Raw genomic sequence first — 23,082 nt, 5'->3', positions numbered from 1 at the left:
GTTTTCCTACGAAAAGCAGTATCTGTTTAAAAAAAAAAAAAACCCCTTGAGAATGCTCAGAAAATATAATTTGAAATACCCAGGAAAAAAACCATCCCAGATCAAATCATGTCTGTATCTGGACATCTGCGAAAGGCTTTCCTTTTAAGGATATATTGATTTATATATTTATTTTAAATGAAACATACTCCGCAGCAAAACCTTAGACATGTCTTCTCAAAAGTCAAGCTCACTGAGTCTTGAGGGCAGAGGAATCCTACTGGTGGGTTGCGGGGATCCAAAACAGGGGTGCCAATTTTAATAAAATATGGGGGGGGGCAGGTGACCTCCACCACATATAATTGATCACATGATGTGTTGCACACTTACCATTTGAATGGCAATGCCCAACATCTTTGGGGGGGGGGGCTAGCCTCTTCAAATATTTTTTTGGGTGGGGGGCGAAGGGACCTCATTCCCTTGGAGTTGGCTTCTATGATCCGAAATTTTGAAAAGTCTTCTAGGCAAGCATGGCGAAAAAGAAGGGAGTGGCCTTTCCCTAGTCCCTTGGGACGGCACTTTTTAAACTTTATATTTCCTTCCCATTGCCCCTCCCTTATAAAGAACAGAAAGGCAGTGGAAAGATGTTGAGCCCTTTGGTTCAAAACCTACACGCAGTCAGCCCCAGACAAATCCTTTTTTTTCCCCTGCCTCTGATAATATTGGAGCTCCAATGTCAGTAAACTAAGGCCAGTGGAGGGTTCTGCAAGAAGCGTTCTGAGGTCAGATCTCTGGAATATATAAAATGCAGTCAGATAAGCCTAAAACGAGCCTATATAAGCTTCCCTTTAAGCTGCAAAGGGATGGCACTCTGCTGAACTCACAAACGTGAGGAAGGAAGCATAATGTCTAATAAATATATCCTCTCCCAGTACTATTCACATTCCAACAAGATCTCCCCCTCCAAGGTCAGACCTGTCTCTCTGCCCTACATGGAGATCTAAGACACCCTGTGACCTCTGGGATACCATATGATCGTACCCTTAATTATTCTCGCAAAGATCTAGTTGGCCTGTGTTTTAAATTTACAGTGGTTTGCGTGCTACGGTTTGACAGTTTTCTCTTGAAATGGTGCTGTACCAACAGTGAGCCCCGGAAGCATGGGGGGGGGGTCTACATTTAGCAATAGGTGTTGGGGCACAATTTGGCTAGGACAGGCAAATCCAAAGTTCGTTTTGGGGCCTAATCTGGCCAGCCGGTTCAACCTAGCCCCTGTAGCAGTTTATTTGCTGGGGTAAAATCCTGACAACTTCAATCCTAAAAAAAGCTCAACAAAAAAGTTTGGACACCACTTGGCTTTGTCGTTTAGTCGTGTCCGACTCTTCGTGACCCCCTGGACCAGAGCACGCCAAGCACTCCTGTCTTCCACTGCCTCCCGCAGTTTGGTCAAACTCATGCTGGTAGCTTCGAGAACACCATCCAAACATCTCGTCCTCTGTCGTCCCCTTCTCCTTGTGCCCTCCATCTTTTCCAACTTCAGGGTCTTTTCCAGGGCGTCTTTTCTTCTCATGAGGTGGCCAAAGTATTGGAGCCTCAGCTTCAGGATCTGTCCTTCCAGTGAGCACTCAGGGCTGATTTCCTTAAGAATGGAGAGGTTTGATCTTCTTGCAGTTCATGGGACTCTCAAGAGTCTCCTCCAGCACCATAACTCAAAAGCATCAATTCTTCGGCGATCAGCCTTCTTTATGGTCCACTGGGCTAGGAGCATTCATTCTCCTATCCCCGAGCCCAAATATCAGTCTCGGTTTATTACTTCTGTTAAATCAAGGTGTTTGAATTCACCAAAGCTTTGAGGAAGTAGTGAAAGTATGGGCTGTATATGAGTATCCGGGTTTTCCATCTGTGGCAAGGGTGGGGGATCTCTGGCACATGGGCAAGATGGCTCAGGGGGTCAAATTCGGTCTGCAAGGCCTTTTCTCACAAGCTACGTCCACCTGCCCCACATCCCGACATCTGGGGCAGGTAGAAACCCGTGTGCGAATGCAGGGTTCTCCTGATTTGCATGGGAAAGCAGGCTTTGTCTCTCAGCTGATGGGCACCAGAGGTGCTTTAAAGCAGCGGTTCTCAACCTGCGGGTCCCCAGATGTTGTTGGACTACAACTCCCATCATCCCTAGCTAGCAAGGCCAGAGCTTCAGGGATGATGGGAGTTGTAGTCCAACAACATCTGGGGACCCACGGGTTGAGAACCGCTGCTTTAAAGCATTGCACAGGGCTGTCTGGAAACCCATTAGGAGACTCTTTGAATTCCCAGCTTTGGGACTTGAGAGCATGAAATCACACAGCATCATTATGATGCCAGGCGATTGACAGGTGGCTGGCCCCACCCACCCGTCAGATTTTGCCCGCGAGGCTAGGATCTTCTAAGGATCTGACCCGTGGAGCCAAAAAAAGGTTCCACACCCCTGATCAATGACATATGTACAGTGATGTACGTCAATAGCTGTTTGTTTCTCCTTTCAGTAACTGGGTGTGTGTGTATGTGTGCTTTGTGCTTCCTTTTGATATATTTTTTCTCTCTTACAGGAGCTTCTAATACATTATTGCTGTAATGGCTCTGCCTTCCCCGGATCCCCAGTATGTTCTGCGGGGAACAACTGATGCAGTCAATTCTCTGTGCTTTCATTGTTCAGATCCAGAACCGGAATTTCCCATTCTTTTCTCTGGGTGAGTACGGGGGGGGGGGTGTGTGTGTCAGGATCAGAGATAAAATTATATTAGAAAAAAGTCTTAAACAAGCATAGTCTTACGATCTGCTCAGCAGTTTGCTTTTAATGTACCGTACTTTTCCGTATATAAGGCTAGTTTTTTTACTTTACAATTATGTGGAAAACTCTGGGTTGTCTTATACACGGGGCAATCTCCCCCCTACTTTCTTAAATTGTAGTCCCTAAAAATAGTCTTCTACATGGGGGCATCTTATACACGGAAAAATACGGTATTTTATGTGCCAGGAATGTATGCATTGAACTCTGTCTGTTGGGTCTTTGGACCGCAATGAAGAATTGAATGGAAATTGGATGTTTGGTATTAATCTTTGTATTCTTTTTAAAACTTTTTTTTAAAATTTTGTTTGGTTAAGATTTCAGATATACATTTTCCACCATTAAATACACAACAGTACTTACGACGACTTCCCTTCTTCTCCTTTCATGGTTCCTTGTACTTCCAAAATTAGCTGCATATTTTATTCCCGCCATCTAGTTTCCCCCTTTCTATTATATCTTAATCAGGCAGAGGGCCTTCTCGGTAGTGGCACCCGCCCTGTGGAATGCCCTCCCACCAGATGTCAAAGAAATAAAACAACTATCTGACTTTTAGGAGACATCTGAAGGTAGCCTTGTTTAGAGAAGTTTTTAATCTCTGGTGTTTTATCATTTTTATTACTATTATTATCATTAATTATGTTGGAAACCGCCCAGAGTGGCTGTGGAAACCTAGCCAGATGGGCGGGGTATAAATTATTATTATTATTATTATTATTATTATTATTATTATTATTATTATTAATATTAATAATAATAATAATACTGTTGAATTTACAATAATCCTGCTAGCGTTTTCATTTGCTTGCAATTGTTTTCCAGTTACTCCACAGATATTTTCCATTCCTCTTTATATACCCAGTCTTCTTGTTCTCTTACCGTGCTGGCTAGACCTGCTAGCTCTGCGTATTCCATTATTTTCAGCTGCCATTCCTCCGTCTTTGAAACCTGTATTCTTTTTCTAACTTCAATAACATCTAAAAAGAAAACCAGTCTGTGTAAGACAAGCAAAGCAAGCATATTCAGATTCTCTTTGTATGGAGAAGTTTTTTTTGGAGTGCGATGGCTTAGGCATCTCTGCCATAAAATTTAACTTTCAAGGAACATCCCAACATTTTACTGATTTGTTTCCCCCCTAAAGGGAAAGTAATGATCAAATCAGCAAGCTGGTAGTGATTTAAAAACAAAAAACAAAAACCAGTCTCTGCAGTGTAGAAAGTCTGTAGGCAACTTAGGTAAGTTTGGAAGTACCACCAGATTGCTCATGCTTTGAAACAGTTGCTGATGAAATTAGCATTTGTCTCCCTCCCACCCTTTTTTCTTTTCTTGTTTAGCTCTTCTAATGGGCTGGTCCATATCTGGAATCTGAAAACACACAGGGTGGATAGGACACTGGATGGGCATGGCGGGAAATCAGTGTACTGGGTGAAAGCTTTACGCAACAGAAGAAATGCACTTCTTAGGTGAGTGATGCAATTCAGAAGGCGCACACTTAGAAGATTGCGGAATTAACGATGTCTCTATAAAAGGGCATCAGATTGAAAAGCTGGAGGAGTGGAGAGGGGAATTCTTTTTCAGCCCAGGAGCCCACATTCCCTTCTGGGCAACCCTTTTGGGGAAACATGGTAGCGGTGGGCGGGGCCAGAGGTCAAAGCGGGCGGAGCAACAGATTGCATGGCTCCTTTCTATGGTAGGCAAGTCTCTGCAACATCTGGAGGGCGACACAGGCTCCACATCTCTGGATTTCATTGACTGGGAGCAGCTCTGCAGGGTTTGAGACAGGAGTCTTTCCCAGCTGCAACCTTGAGGTGCCGCCAAGAATTACCGTATTTTTCGCTCTATAAGACGCACCCGACCATAAGACGCACTAGTTTTTAGGGGAGGAAAACAAGAAATAAGAAGCCTCCTGAGCGAAGAGGGAGCGCAGGGTCCTGGTCTCATGAGACAGAGCGTTCCACCAGGCCGGAGCCAGTGTTGAAAAGGCCCTGGCTCTGATTGAGGCTAATCTTACTTCCTTAGGGCCCGGGACCTCTAGGGTGTTGCTATTTATGGATCTTAAGGTCCTCCATGGGGCATACCACATAAGATTGTGAAGGATTGTTACAAGACCGCTGTCCCCTTCACAGAACTACAATTCCCAGCGTTCTTTAACTATCAATCCCTTTGCTGGAGAATTCTGGGAACTGAAGCCCTGTGAAGGGAATAGGGGTCTCCTAACAACTCTCACTATCCTTAACATACTACAGTTCCCAAGATACTTTTTTGGGTGGGAAGAAGCCATGCCTTTTTAAAGCGGTATGATACTGGTTTAAATGTATAGTGCGGGTGGGGCCTTGGTATGATTAACGTTGGATACAGGCCATTTAATACACACAGAGAATCAGCTGAAGAGAACTTTTCCTGCGTCTGGATGAGCAGGCTGTCGTCCACACAAGCTTCTGCCACAATAAATCTGCTAGGTGCCACAAGGCCTTCGGTTGTTTTGACTGACAGAACGCTCCACCTTCTTCTGGAGCGGATTGCCAAAGCGTCAGGGTAATTTGGAGATGTTTTGACATGTTTATCAAGAAAAGACATCTTCCGTAGCAGACCTTATTAGCATTTATATTTGTTGTCGTCTGCATAACCACAATTAACAACCCAGAATTAAATCTGCGTTGTTAACATAATTACATGGTTTTCATTTCGCATGCACTCTGTGCTCAGAAGCATTGACACAGGAATCTTTCAGGACTACAGTTATTTCTGGGTGGTGTTCCTTAATTCTCGATCTCCATAAGAGAATGTCTGTATAGGTTGGTCTCTGCACTTAGCTGGGGTTGATTGAATAAGCAATTCGGTCAGAATACCTGAGAAACCTCACTTGTGTTGATGGACTTCTGAGTCCCTCTTAACACCCACATTTCAAAGTGTCTATTACTGTACTTCGTATGAGGTTTGGTTCTCGTAATTTTAAGTATTTCATCTGTCTTCTGTAATGTTAATTGTACTGCGGATCAATATGTTTTGTTTATTTTCAAATTACATGGTCGCAACACAATGCAAATGTTTTGTTTGTTGCAGTTATTAATACTATCTTCGTATGTGGCGTGTCATTGTTGTCGTTTACTAGCAGCCTCATACCTGATGTGGCTCTGGAATTCTAAGAAACAAAAAAATCAGTGCTATTGTGAAAGGTTTAGTCCGCCATTTTGATGCAAAACAGTGTCCAGTTGTATCCAGACATGGTCAAAAACGTGCTTGTTTATCTCAGATATCATCGTGCAAAACCTAGTTACAATATCTTAAGAGGTGCCCCAATACACAGCAAATAACTTTCCAAAATGTCTATATTAGATTTTTGTGAATGGGGGGAGCTGGTGCATTTTATGTACTTTGACCTTTCATCCAAAACTGACAGGCGGCAATGTTCTTTTGGCTGCAACAGGGGAAAGCCATCCAGACTTCTTGCAAACTTGTTTGCCCTGTGGCCTGAAGCAGGGGCGGCTCGTCCCATTTCAGAGCTTGAGGTGAAATGGAAATTGCCACCCTCTCTGCCGCTGCTGCACTTCCCACCCCGCGGCTGCTGGCATCTGTACCAATTTCTGGGAAGATCTTGCCAAAATCTCACGAGATTTCATGTACTCTACGATATCTCATGAGATTTCATCGATTCTCACTGGAAATGGGCACCGATGCTTCGGCTGCTTCATTGTGGATGGGCTGGGCCGGGCCTGAGGTAAATTTAGCAGCCGCCTTGTTGAAGCTAAGCAGGTCTAGGTGTGGTAAGTGCTTGGAGCCACATGTGCACCACATTGTGTTCCATAATGGAAGAAAGGTGGGATATATATGTAATAGAACAAAAGCTCTTACCTGTTTCGGAAAGTTGCTTGTTCCCTATGCATCTTGAGGTGTCGTAATCAATTTGTTCTGAGAAACAAGGAGCAGGTTCCCATCTTTCTTTGGATACAGTTGGGTGCCATTTTGAATCAAGATGGCAGGCTGACTTTTCGAAAGCAGCACTGATTTTAACTACAGTGGACGCTCGGGTTGCAAACGTGATCCGTGTGGGAAGCACGTTTGCAACCCGCAGCGTCTGCAACCCGCAGTGCCACGTCTGCGCATGCGCAGGTTGCGATTCTGCACATGCGCAAGCACCAAAACCCAGATGTAACCCATTCCAGTACTTCCGGGTTCAGCGCACTGCACAACCCATAATCTCGCAACCCGAAGCATCTGTAACCCGAGATATGACTGTACTGATTTCCATGTCACCATGTGTTGGCAGTTCATCCCATTCCAACATTAGTCTGCAGTAAACAACAACAACAAAATTAAGCACACAGGTGATGCTGGAGGATCTGGATTGGTACTTCTCAGCCCACTGGGCCCCGTCCCAGGATCCAGTTCTTCCAGTTTCCCCATTCTCACTCCATTCCTCTTCCTACTCTGGCAATTCCCACCATGATTTCTTCATGGGCACCATAGAGCTAAACCCAAGGATGTTTGGTGCCTTCTATATCTGAAGGGCCTGTACTGCAGATTAGATATTTGATGAGTGCTATCACGTTCGTTGCCATCCCAGCCAGGTCTCCCCTTCTCCAGACCAAACACACCCAACTGCTTCAACCTGTCCTTTAACATTAGACTAGTTAGACCGATATAAGGGTAGCGGGTGGCGCTGTGGGTTAAAGCCTCAGCGCCTAGGGCTTGCCGATCGAAAGGTCGGCAGTTCGAATCCCCGCGGCGGGGTGCGCTCCCGTTGCTCGGTCCCAGCGCCTGCCAACCTAGCAGTTCGAAAGCACCCCCGGGTGCAAGTAGATAAATAGGTACCGCTTACCAGCGGGAAGGTAAACGGCGTTCCGTGTGCTGCGCTGGCTCGCCAGATGCAGCTTTGTCACGCTGGCCACGTGACCCGGAAGTGTCTTCGGACAGCGCTGGCCCCCGGCCAATAGATGTGAGATGGGCGCACAAACCCCAGAGTCTGTCAAGACTGGCCCGTTCGGGCAGGGGTACCTTTACCTTTTTAGTTAGACCGATAGCCCGATTCAGGATACATTCATGGCTCCTGAGCCTGGAGGCTTGAGCTCAAAACATGCAAGATTTGTTCTTGTCGTTTAGTCGTGTCCGCCTCTTCGGGACCCCCTGGAGCAGAACACGCCAGGCACTCCTGTCTTCCACTGCCTCCCACAGTTTGGTCAAACTCATGCTGGTAGCTTCGAGAACACTGTCCAACCATCTCGTCCTCTGTCGCCCCCTTCTCCTTGTGCCCTCCATCTTTCCCAACATCAGGGTCTTTTCCAGGGAGTCTTCTCTTCTCATGAGGTGGCCAAAGTATTGGAGCCTCAGCTTCACAATCATTCAACAATGATATTAATGTGACATGTGTTGTTTTCTTTAATTTGACTGGCAAATACAGTGGTACCTCGTGTTACAGATGCTTCAGGTTACAGACTCTGCTAACCAGAAATAGTACCTCAGGTTAAGAATTTTGTTTCAGGATGAGAACAGAAATCGTGCTCCGGCGGCAGCTGGAGGCCCCATTAGCTATATTGGTACCTCAGGTTAAGGACAGTTTCAGGTTAAGAACGGACCTCCAGAACGAATTAAGTTCTTAACCCGAGGTACCACTGTAAAGGAAACAGAGACCAGCTTCCCTCCTCTCGGTAGCCAGGAAGTTGACAGCTCAGGGTGGCTTATGCGAGGGCTGGGTATACAGGAGTGTTAGATACATATTGGCATGGAGCTCTGTTGAGGATCCATGATGAAGCTGCTTGGCAAGAGACGCTCAGAATCTGCAAATTCTGCCGTATGACAAAGAATGTTTCTGATTGTAAAAGCCAGGGCCGTGACCAAAACATCTGCCTGTGGGACTTGGCCGAAGGAAGGAGTGTTGTCACAGACTCTGTTTGCACGGAGAATATTGGGTTCTGCAAGTGCTCCCTCTTGGAGGTTGAAGAGAGACGGTGGCTACTAGCCATGCCATGGAAAGGCCTGGAAGAGGTAGGTAATGTATGTTTGACACCCTCCATCATAAGGTTCTGGAACAGATCACCATAATATAAAACAACATTAAAATCCATTAAAAGACTTCAGAATAGACCCTAAAAAATGTACATCCTGGCTGGGAAAGGCCAATGGCAACATCCATAGAGTGAAGGAGCCAGTTGCATCTCTCTGGGGAGGGACTTCCCAGACCATCTCCCACTAAAATGTCCAAGGCCAGCAGAAGAATCGAGAGTGCTCCCTTGGTTATCTGTAATGTGTATGGGTTGCTCGTGTGTAAGTTGCCACCTTTCCAGGCTTTGTTGCCTTGCTAAACCTTTCAGTCTGGGCAGCCCTTCACTTCGTGGCTGCCTCAGTTGCTAGCAGAATCCGTCAGTGGGCGTCTCTTAAATCTTTTCCAACATAAAAGTTGTTTGACACCCAGTCTCCTCCTACTCTCTCTGCGCGGAAGTCTTCTGCGCACGGTGGGCGTGGGTAGCGGAGGACCCGTGCTCTCCCCGCTGGTGTCCGGTGAAGAGTCCTGGAGCCCTCTCAACGATTCCCCCATCAGCCCCTCTATATCCCTGGTGTTGCGCTGATTTGCTTCCCCATCTGCGGAGCTGCCTCTCTCCCTGCTGGGCCCTTCTCCAGCATCATTTGAGAGCCTTCCCTCCGCCTCTAGCTCCGATGTCAGTTCCCTGACATTATCTTAACACCCAAGAGAGTCTGTAGGGAAGGAGGTGGTCTTTGAGATGCTAGGTGGAACATGAACAATATTTGGCATGCTCTAGTTTTTCCATGAGTTGGATGATCCAAAATGAGGAAATGTCCATTATCTATGTAAAATAACTTTTCTCAGAAGGAGGCGCAATGAATTCTTTGTGTTGGCTAATGAGATCTACCAAGAACACAATGGCCGCTAATGGAATATTCCAAGCCTGGCTTTAGCTGATGTTTGAAAATGTGTGGCTGATGACCTTCTTTATGTGTGCTCTGTGGGATCTGGGATGGTGATCCTGACTGGCAGTAAATTCCCCTCATTCTCAGGAAGAATCCTTCTATCTGGAAATGCCAAGGCCACCTTCTACATTCAAAGCAGTTGTTCTGTTTTGAGCTATAATCCGTTCCCCCAGAGGGTGGGCTTGGCTTTGCTGTTTGCAGTCACGGTCTTGCCAGATTATTTTTTTAAGTGCCCAAGTCAAAAATTCCACAAAATTCATGTGTAAGCTCCTTTTTAATATATATATATATATATATATTCTATCCTCAAACAGGTAACACCATGAGCCAAAGTACTTTTGAGGCTTATGATTAACATGAAGACTTAATATGTGTTTATGCTTGGCCGGGACCCAAAGGGGGTAATTTTGTCTTGAAGCAGATTCCGTCTATGAATAATAAGACCTGAACAGACATTTATTTGTTCCTGATTGCATTTAAATCACCAATTATGAGTTACATGCACTTCTCTTGCCAATTTGCCAGAAACATGCTAAAAAGCATTATAAATGTGCAAAAGGAGAAGGGTGTGTTTTCTCGTGGCCACCTATAGCCACCCAGGAACACTATTAGCCCCAGGCAAAGACAAAACTCACCTAGTAAGCACAAAAACGAAGGAGAGAAGATCAGCACGGAACGTCTTCTGGTTTCAGCTACAGTTGACAAAATACATGAGACCCGGGATTTATTTCTGAGGCTCGGTGGCAACCATTGCAGGCTGCTTCTTAGGTCTTCCATACTAGCAGACTTAACCCTTTTGCATGCTGCAGGGAGTGCCCCAAACTCACTGCCTTTTGGTCTTCAGCAATAGCAGCCAACAACCCTCAGGTCTTGCCTTCTCTTTCCTGAGCCGCGATGAATGCAGCTGATATTAAGCTGCAGAAATATTTCCTTCCCTGCCTAGATTGTGGATGGGGAAGCATGTGGCTAACCATATGTTGTTGGGCTCTCGGTCTCTTCAGTTCCAACCACCATGGACAATGGGCAGAGGTGAGGGGAGTTAGAGCTCAACAGAATCTGGAATAATAATAATAATAATTTATTTATATCCCGCCCTCCCCAGGCGAAGCCGGGCTCAAGATTCATCCATGATCTAGGCCAGGGTCAGCAAACTTTTTCAGCAGGGGGCCGGTCCACTGCTCCTCAGACCTTGTGGGGGGCTGGACTATTTTTTTTTGGGGGGGGATGAACGAATTCCTATGCCCCACAAATAACCCAGAGATGCATTTTAAATAAAAGGTCACATTCTACTCATGTAAAAACACGCTGATTCCCGGACCATCCGCAGGCTGGATTTAGAAGGCTATTGGGCCGGATCCGGCCCCCAGGCCTTAGTTTGCCTACCCATGTTCTAGGCTTTTCCACTTTGCAGATTTAGCGACAAAATAGACCTGATGAGGGTGATCTGATCACAGGTTTCCTCTTTTTTTAAAGGGCAGTGATGGAGTTGAAGTGGGGAAAGTGTGAACTGGGGGGAGGTTAACACACCATTTAAATTGCCCTCCTGAATCTGCTCCGGGGAGGAAACCTGCAGGTACCATACTGGGCAAGCTGCACTTTTGGAAGCATGTGCTTTTGAATCGGGGGTGGGGGGAAAGGGCCATTGCCCCAATCCAAATTATCTCAGTTACGCACACATGTCTGTAGCTGTTTTCAACTGAAGGAAGTTGGGAAACCTGACGGTGGCTCTTTCACAACTTGTTTAAGCTTGGCACCGGGACAGCAAACCTGAACACACTTGCTTGTGAGCAAGGCCTATGGAACTCAGAGGGACTTCCTCCTGAGTAAATGTGCATGGTTCTGCTCTCTGCTGAGAAATGCAAAGAATCCTTAGGAACGCAAGCACTCCTAGCTCTTTGCTGTCCTTTAAAATGAGAAAGGAGGCTCAGGCTGCTTTCCTCCACACACTTTCCTAATAATAACAAAATAATAATAATAATAATAATAATAATAATAATAATAATAATAATAATAATAATAATTTATTTATACCCCGCCCATCTGGCTGGGTTTCACCAGCCACTCTGGGCGGCTTCCAAAAAAGTATTAAAATACTATAATACATCAAACATTAAAAGCTTCCCTAAACAGGGCTGCCTTCAGATGTCTCCCTTCCTGGGAAACTACCATGGCAGGCGATAAGAGCAAATAGCAAACTTGTGGCCTCCTAGGTATTTGGTGAGACACAAGACAGGGCCTTCTTGGTGGCTGCTCCCAGATAATGGTATATATTCCCCCTCAAGGCTCGCCTGGTCCCCCACTCTGCTTTCCTTTTGCTAGCAGGCAAAGAGATGTTTTTGTTCCAACAGTCACTGGCTGTTATGACGGTTTAAAGTGATTTCAATGCTATTTTAAACAAGGTTACTTATTTAACGGGGGCAGAGAGTGAATTTTTAGTTGCGTTGGTTTGTGTTGTGAGATGCATTGAGTTTTTCACTGGGAGAAAGGTGGAATATAATATGAATAACTAAATAAAGACATAGACAGTGCTGGCCTATAGAGACCAATGACTCAGCATAAGGCTGCTTTGTGTGCAATGAATAATAATAATAATAATAATAATAATAATAATAATAATAATAATAAATTTTATATATATCCCGCCCTCCCCAGCCGAAGCCGGGCTCAGGGCGGCTAACAACAATAAAATAGTACAAAATTCTAAAATCATTCATTATAAAATTAATTCAAATAAAATTGATGGCAACCATTAGGCTAGAGTTCTGTGGAGATTGCCAAAGGAGGGAGTCAGGCTGTGCCCTGGCCAAAGGCCTGGTGGAACAGCTCCGTCTTGCAGGCCCTGCGGAAAGATGTCAAGTCCTGCAGGGCCCTAGTCTCTTGTGACAGGGCGTTCCACCAGATCGGAGCCACAGCCGAAAAAGCCCTGGCTCTAGTTGAGGCCAGCCTAACCTCTCTGTGGCCTGGGACCTTCAAGATGTTTTTATTTGCAGACTGTAAGTTCCTCTGTGGGACATACCAGGAGGAAGGGACCAAAGGTCAGCTGTAAAGCATGTGTTTTGCATGCAGAAGCTGTCCAGCATGGCCAAAGCCAACATATGGAGGACCACAGGTTCCTCACCCCCTTTGAGCACGATGCTGAGCTCAATGGACCGAGTATGAGGCACCTTCCTACATTTCTTGGTGGGATTTACTTCCAAGTCATTGTGAATAGGACTGTGCAGCAAGTTAGACAGCTGCCTTCCCCTAGTTAGAGCATGGCAGTACCTTCTCCTCCCTCCGCAAATGCCCTGATTTTCTCAGCGCTATGTCTGCTCCTGAGATGGTTTAATAAATTGGAGGCACAATTCGTTGGCAACCCCATTGAAATTGTGGGCGCCCTAGCAAGAGCTTTGAGCAAGCCCTGTTCATTTCAGTGGAACTTGGCAAGATGAGCTTCCTATTGGTTCGCAGGGGCGAAACTAGGCTTCGTTTCACCTGGGTCAGACCCAGTTTGGCACACACCCCAACTCGCATTTGTGTACAAATGGGACAGTCTGGGAGCCTCAGTGGTGCCCCTCTGGAGGTTTCACCTGGGGCAAAAAACCCTGGTAGCTACAGTTCTTCCGGATTGTGCCCTTCAAACCCTCCATGCACTCTTTCTTTGTCGTTCATCAGCAGTAAAACATGGACGTCGTTGTGCCTTCCACCTCTTGGGCTCTTGCGATTTAAACCACAGACTGCTCAAAGCAGAGCATGTGCTCTCAAAGCAGCTTGGTCCCCTTTGATTTTTCCTCCCAGGTTTTCAGCACGAGAATGCCAGTAAATTGTAAGTGTTGTGTACTGAACGCAACTCGTCGTGCTGGTACGGCTGCCTTCTGGCCCTTCTGAATGCCGAGAGTCTTAATGTGCCCTGAATGTGTTTCATGCAAATGGTTTGCCGTGGAAATGATTCATACAGGAAGAGGGAAGAAGATCAAGCGGAGAGAAGGGGTAGGAGGAACATCTAAAGAAGATGCTACATAGAAAGCTGCCGCTTACCATTGCTCCATCTAACTCGGTGCTGCCCACACCAGGGATAGTCCACAATAGAGTCCTCTAGATCTGGTTGGACTGCATCAGCCCAAGCCGATATGGCCAGCAGTCAAGGATGAAGGGATCTGTAATCCAGAAACATCTGCATTGACTGTTTTTGTTCTACACCGGACAGTAGGTCACTGGGATATCAGGACAGTGACCTTTCCTCAGTCTTAGCTGGAAAGCTGGGACTTTCTGCATGCAATTCCTGTGTTCCACTACTGAGCTACGATCCTCTTCTCTTTTGCCGTTGGGGAAATCCGACTAGCATGGGCTCTATTGCTGGATTGTGGTGGAGACTACAATCCCATGTCCTGCCTTTGGGAGTCATCCCCACCGAACAGAGCGAGAATTGTTTCTGCACTGCACGCCCATGGGGCCAGGCTGCTCCGCTCTTCATTTTGACACAGCTATTACCGCAAAAGGGAATGCAAGCAGGTGCAAAACTGTACAGATCTAAACTGACATAGGGCAGCAGTTCAGTTGGCTAGAGCGTGGTGCTGATAATGCCACAGCTGCAGTTTCAATCCCTGTATGGGACGGCTGCATAGTCCTTTTTATTATTTTTATTTTTATTCACTCTTAATTTTAACAGTTAGCTTCACAAATAAGTCATACACATAGGATTCTTTGAATCCCTGGACTTCCCTTCAGCCCTCCATGGTTTCCATAATTATTCTTTTCCAATGGCATCATATAATATTCTCCATATTTTCTTAACACTCAATTCTCACCATAGTTCTCTTTACATTGCAAGTGTGGTTTTTTAAAAAAATAAATCCTGCCAATGTTTCTAGTTGTTTACAGTGTTCTTTTAAGTAACTTATAAATTTTCTCCATTCTTTATTAAATTTGTTATCTTCTTGATCTCTCATCTTCCTGGTCATTTTCGCCATTTCGGCGTAGCCCATCATCTTTATCAGCCATCTTGTGGGTACTTTATCTTCCTTCCATCTGTGGGCTAACAGTGGGATGGCTGCATATTCCTGAATTGCAGGGGGGTTGGACGAGATAATCCTCAGGGTCCCTTCCAACTCTGCAATTCTATGAATCTATGATTCAGCAATGAAACTCAGGTACCTTTCCCTGAGGTTCAGAGAAAACTTTTCATCCAAGTACCTGACAGCCAATAACTTTTCAAACCAGTGAAAAATACAGTCACGGAACCAAGAAATTACACAAAACAAAAGAATTACCGTGAAAATCCCTGAAACGAGAAGTAATCGACTATAGAATTGAATTAAATAAAAAAAATTAAGGGAAAATTAACCTAGAATTAAACAAAGACTTATCGAGATGCCGGCTACAAAACTCGTTTCACTGAACTAATCAGTTTCCTCAGAAGGAAATAAATACATTTATAAACCTTAAATGATTTTAAGTGCTATCAAACATTATAAACCTTAAATGGTTTTAAATAATTTCCAGCAAACTCAAGAGCAGGGCTGAAACGCTTCCCCGAGTTTACAAAAAAGGTATGAAAACCTCATTGACAAGTTTTAAACATAGCCCTATTTAAGAGAACCAAGCAGTAGTAATAAGAAATTGAGGACTCGGTTGTAAAAACTCTAGTATTGCCTTTACAAAAAGGTTTTAAGTAAAACTTGAAAAGGAATACAAGATAAGCTGTTTAGGTTTCAAACAAACTCAAAAACAGGGCAGAAACTCAAAAACAGGGCTGAAGCTCTCCTGGTGCCCTGTTTTTGAGTTTGTTTGAAACCTAAACAGTTTATCTCGTGCATGTGCTCTGAATGTAGAAGAACCCAGGTTGGACACCCCCCACGTCTCCTGGAACCCTGGAGAACTTCTGCCAGCCAGTGGTGGAGGAAGGGGCAAGGGGGTACGGTCCACCCTTGGTGTCATCACTGAGGGGGGTGGGGTGACAAAATTAGTATTTTAATTAACAAAATTGGGCTCACAAAACTTTTTAGGAGTGATGTGGTGGCTTAGGCGCCTGCAGATTCCATGTTTCCTGAAATGGCAGTGTGGAAGTTGTGTCTGCCTACCATCTCCCCCTTAGCCGCCCCCCCCCCCAGCTGAGGGGGCATCGATGGAGAGGCTGTAAGCTTCGGAGAGGCTCACCCCGCCCCCACGGGCACGGATCGCACCACCCCTGGCTGCAGGACACGCCCCCGCACCAGGCACCCAAGCGGCTAGCTACACCACTGCTGTCAGCCCGTGTAGACAGTACAGTGGTACCTCAGGTTAAGTACTTAATTCGTTCCGGAGGTCCGTTCTTAACCTGAAACTGTTCTTAACCTGAAGCACCACTTTGGCTAATGGGGTCTCCCGCTGCTGCCACGCCACCGGAGTACGATTTTTGTTCTCATCCTGAAACAAAGTTCTTAACCCGAGGCACTATTTCTGGGTTAGCGGAGTCTGTAACCTGAAGCGTATGTAACCCGAGGTACCACTGTACTGAACTAGATGGACCGATATTCTGACTCAGTATAAGGTAGCTTCCTTTGGCCTTTCTTAGCAGTTATGATTTCTGGGGCTTCCTCCGGGTTGATTTGTTTTCTCCCACCATCCCTGAGCAACAAAAGAGCTTGCACCACCTTTTTTTGCAAATCACCTTAGGAGACTCATCCCTGTGCCTGGCGCCAGGCCAACTAAACTTGTTTTCCTGATGTCAGGTTCGGGTTTTGGAGCTGCCATCCAAGATTTCAGTCTGTACCTTGAAGCCAGAGGCCGATGCCAAGTTGGGCATGCCCATGTGTCTGAAGATGTGGCAGGTAAGCCAACGGGAGCTTGCTAATTACAAAACGCTTCCCTCGCTGTGATTCATTTCTCTATATACGGAGCCCATGAATCATTCTTCACTCTGAGGTTTTTATATTTATTTATTTTTGATTGATTGTCAAAAGCAATCAACTAATTATGCTATTAAGGGTGGGAGGGAAACAGGAACATCCTTCACATAACCGCTGGAGCTTTCCACACTTCATTAGATGGTGTGGGTTGCGAATTTTGTAAATACTCCCTGAAAAGTTAAGCCCGGGTAGTTTGGTTTTTTTGAAGTATCGGGGGGGGGGGGGGAATAACGATCATGGAACTTGGATTTGGCAAGGCATTTGATAGCCTGGCATTAATAAAACACTTGAGCTTTAATCAACATGACTGTATTTTGATTTGCTTGTCTCTAGTCTGGTGTGAACCAACCATGTTACTACCTACTTTGCCTCTTCAGATTTGGAGAGGTTAAACATATTCATTTATGTATAATGCTTACATTATCCTGTACTAGCAGCCTCATACTCAGCACTGCTTGGGGATTCTGAGAAACAACGATGACAAAATCGGTGTGGTTTTTAAATCAGTGGTTCAAATCGGTTTTGAACCATATTGATTCAAAATGGTGCCTAGTACCCAAACGCAAGACGGAAACCTGCTCTTGGATCTTGGGGACCATCACGCAAAAATTGGCTGAAATCACGACGTTTTGAAAGGTTCTGTGCGCCATCTTGACTCAAAGTGGCTTCCGGCATCCCAAACCTAGACAAAATGGATCCACACATGGAGGGAAACATGTTCCTTGGTCTTGGGAAACATCATGCAAAATGTAGTTGCAATATGTCAAGAGGTGTCCAAATGCATAGCAAATAACTTTCCGAAATATATGTTAATATATGTTTGGAATGGACTTTTGTCTTTGGAATTAAAGAAAGACTGGAGCCTGGATAGCCATCTGTGTTGGGCACTCTTCAGCCCCTGCACTAGGCACCCATCAACACTGATTTTGAGGGTTCAAATGTAATTATACCACTGGGCCTTATTTAGAGAAGCCTTAAGGTTCCCTCGGCCAATAAAGCGAGATGAGTGCCGCAACCCGAGTCATCCACAACTGGACCTAACGGTCAGGGGTCCCTTTACCTTTAAGGTTCACACACTTTGTCATATCAATAGAAGACATGAAGGCCCAGTTCATACTTTTAGCATAGCACCTATATTTAATGGAGGATTTACTTGGGTGGCTCAGCTGATGGTTGTCTAAACTAATAGTTTAGATCAGTGGTTCTCAACCTGTGGGTCCCCAGATGTTGTTGGACTACAACTCCCATCATCCCTGAACTCTGGCCTTGCTAGCTAGGGGTGATAGGAGTTGTAGTTCAACAACATCTGGAGACCCACAGGTTGAGAAAAGCTGGTTTAGATGATTGGGAATTATTTGCAGAGGGCTTTGTCTCCTCCTTTGCACACAAGAGGAGGAGAGTGAAACCTTCATGCTTTCCGTTTTGCCTCAACCATAGTGCCCTGGGGGTTTACAAACTTGAGGAACTGTGGTTCCTTCAATCGCTCTCTGATTTAATAAACCAGAGTATCAAAATACAGATGGACCCTGCTTTAACCAACTAGCTTTAGCGGGGGGCAGGTTCCTCTGACCGCAGTTTGGTCAAAAATGAAGGTGGGATTGGGCCTTCAAGATTTTCATAGAATCAAAGAATTGTAAAGTTGGAAGAGACCCTTTTCATCTAGTCCAACCCCCTGCAATGCAGGAATAATAAAAATTTGCTAGATTCCCAACTCCCAGCAGCTCCAGTTAGCATGACCTTTGGTCAAGGATGATTGAAGTTGCAGTCCAACAACATCTGGAAGACCACAGATTCCCTGTCCATGTTTCACTTGCTTCCCCCAGTGCTCCAGAGAAGAGTGGTAGGGAAGCCTATAACATTTAGTCTTCTAGAGAGACAGAAACGTTCACACAACAGAAAAGTTGTCAAAGCTTTTGTATAGCACTTCATACAGCCTTGTCCTAGATCCTGGTAAAATACAGGTAATCACAAAAATCGTAAATGAATTACAGTGACTAACAAAATAGATTGTTTTTTGATAGCAAAGCATTTCAGCTTCTGCCTTCATCGACTGCTCGGATGTGAATCAAAAGGTGCTGTAGTCAAGGTGGTAGTTATAGAACATTAGAATATTCAGAAGTGTTACACTTAACTGCAGAGACAGACAGACAGACAGACAGACAGAGGTTTATTGCTATTTCATTTGGAAGCCTGTCCAGGAAGGAAGGAAGGAAGGAAGGAAGCAAGCAAAGGAGAATCTCTGTCAATGTGTCAGGAATATGCATTAATGGAGTTTATATAATAAAGTACTTACTGCATTTCCAGTTTCTACATGCATTCTTGTTAGTTTTTTTTTTTAAATGCTCACCATTGCACAACATAGCACCTTTCCTGCTGGGAAAATTAAGGGAAGACAAACCTTGCGTTTGCAGATTCAACCCTTTCCAGTTGGCTATGATTTGCAGGAGCCCAGTGGATACGCATCGGATTATAAGACATATTCCTTCAAAGGAAGGAGGAATGTTCCATCCGACCTCAAGCTGCTGTTTGCACCTTCCTTTCTACTCTTCCAAAGATAGCAGCGCTTTTAATTTATAAAACATACGGCTCACATTCTCCGTTTTTTTAAAAAAAATGGCACCCAAGTTGCTGTACAATTCATCAACCATCATGAAAAGACAGCAAAACAGACTGCTATACAGTGGTACCTCGGGTTACATACGCTTCAGGTTACATACGCTTCAGGTTACAGACTCTGCTAACCCAGAAATAGTGCTTCAGGTTAAGAACTTTGCTTCAGGATGAGAACAGAAATCGTGCTACGGCGGCAGCGGGAGGCCCCATTAGCTAAAGTGGTGCTTCAGGTTAAGAACAGTTTCAGGTTAAGTACAGACCTCCGGAACGTATTAAGAACTTAACCTGAGGTACCACTGTATAGCAGTCAAAAAACCAACAATCTAATAATGGCACATAAATTAAAATAGGCCAGGGAATGCCGTCCAAAACAAGCTAACCAGTATACTTATGAATACCCATCACTGGGGAACAGCAGGAGAGAACTGTTTGCTGTCATGAGCTACCTGTGAGATTCCCACAGGTATCTGGTTGGAATACAGGATTCTAGATCAGGCAGGCCTTTGGTCTGATCAGGGGCCAGCCTCCCCATATGAACCAGCCAAGACCCTGCAGTTTTCGGCAGATGCCCAGCCAAGGGAGATGCAGAGAGTGGCCACATAAGAACAGGCCTTTTCAGTGGTGGTTCCCCATCTATGGAATGCTGTCCCAGGGGATAATAATAATAATAGTATTTTTTTATTTATACCCCATCCTTCCCAGTTCAAAAACCGGGCTCAGGGCGGCTAACAACAAATTTAAAACACTTTAAAACACTTAATTATAAAAGCAGCATAAAATACAGTATAAAAACATGAATAACAATAAAAATAAAAATCAATTAAACGGTTGCTGAATTGGTCCTACTTGGGCCAGCGAGGAGGCCAGGGGAGAATTAGCTGTGGGGTCTCAGAGCGGGTGATCTTCATAAAAGGGGAGGGGGGGGAAGAGAAGGGAAATAAAAGATCGGGCTGAATTCAAATTAAAGGCCAGGCAGAATAGCTTTGTCTTACAGGCCAGACAGAAGGAGATTAACTCTTGAAGGGCCCTAGTCTCATGGGAAAGAGCATTCCACCAGGTCGGAGCCATCACTGAAAAGGCCCTGGCCCTGGTGGAGGATAGTCTGACTTCCTTAGGGCCCGGGACCTCTAAACTATGGTTATTCATGGACCTTGAGGTCCTCTGTGGGGCATACCAGGAGAGGCGGTCCCATAGATACAAGGGCCGTAAGCCACAAAGGGCTTTAAAGGTCAAGACCAGCACCTTGAACCTGACCCTATACTCCACCGGGAGCCCGTGCAACTGGTAAAGCACTGGGTGAATATGGTCCCATGGTAGGGACCCCGTGAGGAGCCTCGCTGCAGCATTCTGCACCCGCTGGAGTTTGTGGGACAATTTCAAGGGCAGCCCCGCATAGAGCGAATTACAGTAGTCAAGCCCGGAGGTGACTGTCGCATGGATCACTGGCCCCCTCAGTCTTTACACACCAAGCTAAGACCTTTTCCTTTACTCAGGCCTTTGATAAGGAAGTTGCCTCCATCAGTGGAGCTCATCGTTTCTTGGGGCAGGTTAGGACCATACCTTTTATCTATTTTGTCTTGCCTCTTCCTTTAATTTTTTTTTTCTGGCTCTGAATTGCTTTCGTTCATTGCATTTTAACCTTGTCAAGTCGCCGCGGAACTTTTTTCCTCTGTACAAAGCGACGGACAAATCTAACTCATGACCTTCGTCATTATCATCCAACCAGGATTCTTACGGCATTCTTAAATATCTTCCCTTACAATGAAGAGTGGAGAGGGATAGATCACAAAGCAGACTTTAGCAGGAAGGACTGCTGCGAGGTTATTTTCACCAGCAGGGTCATCCATTGTAGCTAGCCTAGAGATTCTTAAAACAATTTTAGGACAGTGGTACCTCGGGTTAAGTACTTAATTCGTTCCGGAGGTCCGTACTTAACCTGAAACTGTTCTTAACCTGAAGCACCACTTTAGCTAATGGGGCCTTCTCCTGCTGCTGCCGTGCTGCCAGAGCACGATTTCTGTTCTCATCCTGAAGCAAAGTTCTTAACCCGAAGCACTGTTTCTGGGTTAGCGGAGTCTGTAACCTGAAGCGTATGTAACCTGAAGCGTATGTAACCCGAGGTACCACTGTATTGTAACATGGGTCTTGATACTGGTCTGAAGGAGTAATGGGAGAGGGAGAGGGTTTATTCATGGTTGTCTTGAGCATTTAATTCTTCAAAAGCTACCTCTAATTAACTAACTAACTAACTAACTAACTAACTAACTAACTAACTAACTAACATAAAGATCTGGCAAGAGGTCAGATCTGAAAGTGGGGCATCTTTGCGTTCTGTCGGAAAGTATTCGGGCATTTGTGCGTGTGTGTTTTCTCCTTTAAAATCTATAGCTGGCGTTAACAGGCAATTGGTTTTTTAAATTTGCTTTGATTACGACTTTTGAACCTTTTGCTCACATGGTGAGTCTTCCGATTTGCAGGGGCCATCCGTCAAGCGGCCGGTGCAATGATGAATATTTTCCTTAAGTGTGACACGTAATCCAGTAACGTTCCTTTCTTTGAGTTATTTCAGAGACTTAAATAAATTGGGTGGCTGGCCAGGGTGCCATGCCCTTTGACCTGTGACATCATTAATCAAAATATCTCTCAATTGGTTACAGCGGGATTCAGACCTGTTAACTCTTTGGGTTCAGGAGATTTTTTGCTTTTGCTTTTGGGGGAGGGGGAGAGAAAGAAAATAGTTTCCCTTGATATTGGAGATAGTATCCATGGACAGCACTTTACTTGAGCTTTTAAAAAACCACACACATATATATATTCTTTATTCCTCACTTATACAAACTCATATATGAAAATATGAACAAATTTAATATTAAGCAGCCACGTTCTTTGCTCTTTTTCCAAGGCCTGCTCAAAACTCTGGTGTTTGTTTATTTTTTACAAAACTGTTGATTTTATATATATTGAAGATTTTATTACATCTGCTTGCTTGCTTGTTTTAATATGTTTAAAATATAACAGGGGGAAAAGGATGCCAGCTCATATTAGCAGTTTGAACAATCCGTCAATCCTCAAATGTATCTATTATTATGAAACCATTCATATGTCCAAATAGATATCCAAATGAGATTGTCCTACCTATATAATCTATATGTTCAAAGGTTGAAAGGGCAGTGGATCTTGAAGAGTCCTTGTGGGGGCCAAGAGACTTATAGGTTTAAGGTTGGAAGGATATAAACACCCGCCATCCATTACACAGTGTTCTGAAATGTCTACTTGTTTTTAAAGTCTGTTGGTGTTACCAGTGTGAATATTTCACGTTATTTTGTGTAAACACCTTAGAATGATTTTTCAGAAATGTATGAGGCGGTATGTAAATTGGGTTACATCACAATGCAAACACTATAGTTTAAATGTTCTGTTGCAAGAGCGAAACAGACTTTCACTTGGGCAATTGGACTCCCCATTCCTCTCCTTCTCCCTAACACACCCTCAAAATCTGCTCAGGACCTTCCAGATAAAACTTTTGAGGTACAGTGGTGCCCCGCAAGACGAATGCCTCGCAAGACGGAAAACTCGCTAGACGAAAGGGTTTTCCGTTTTTGAGCTGCTTGGCAAGACGAATTTCCCTATGGGCTTGCTTCGCAAGACGGAAACGTCTTGCAAGTTTGTTACCTTTTTCTTAACACCGTTAATACAGTTGCGACTTGACTTCGAGGAGCAACTCATAGAACACAGTGTACATAGTAGCCTTTTTGAGGTTTTTAAAGACTTTGGTGATTTTTGAAGCTTTTCCAAAACTTCTTTTGCAGCCATTTGGTAAGTTAAGCTTTTAAAACTTTTTGGGGGGTTTTGTATTTTGGGTTGGGGTGTTTGGAA

The 23,082-nt window shown here is 44.8% G+C and overlaps 1 protein-coding gene across 5 annotated transcripts in view; it reads left to right on the top strand.

The window, feature by feature from the left end:
- Nucleotides 1–23,082, top strand: part of GNB1L (G protein subunit beta 1 like) — an 84,514-nt gene that overhangs the window by 44,970 nt on the left and 16,462 nt on the right. For 4 of the 5 annotated variants that reach the window (XM_082203404.1, XM_082203400.1, XM_082203402.1 and 1 more), the window contains 4 exons: nucleotides 2,565–2,705; nucleotides 4,138–4,266; nucleotides 8,623–8,785; nucleotides 16,417–16,515. In XM_082203404.1, the coding sequence (XP_082059530.1) occupies nucleotides 2,590–2,705; nucleotides 4,138–4,266; nucleotides 8,623–8,785; nucleotides 16,417–16,515 (507 nt within the window). In that variant the 5' untranslated portion in view covers nucleotides 2,565–2,589. Of the gene's footprint in view, nucleotides 1–2,380; nucleotides 2,470–2,564; nucleotides 2,706–4,137; nucleotides 4,267–8,622; nucleotides 8,786–16,416; nucleotides 16,516–23,082 lie in introns of those variants that run through there. The other variant, XM_082203403.1, reaches the window with a different exon arrangement.

The sequence above is a fragment of the Podarcis vaucheri genome, assembly GCF_965113315.1.
Source record: "Podarcis vaucheri genome assembly, chromosome: 16".
Classification (NCBI taxonomy): domain Eukaryota; kingdom Metazoa; phylum Chordata; class Lepidosauria; order Squamata; family Lacertidae; genus Podarcis; species Podarcis vaucheri.
The sequence above is the reverse complement of the archived record's forward strand: the minus strand, read 5'-3'. Positions and strand labels throughout refer to the sequence as shown.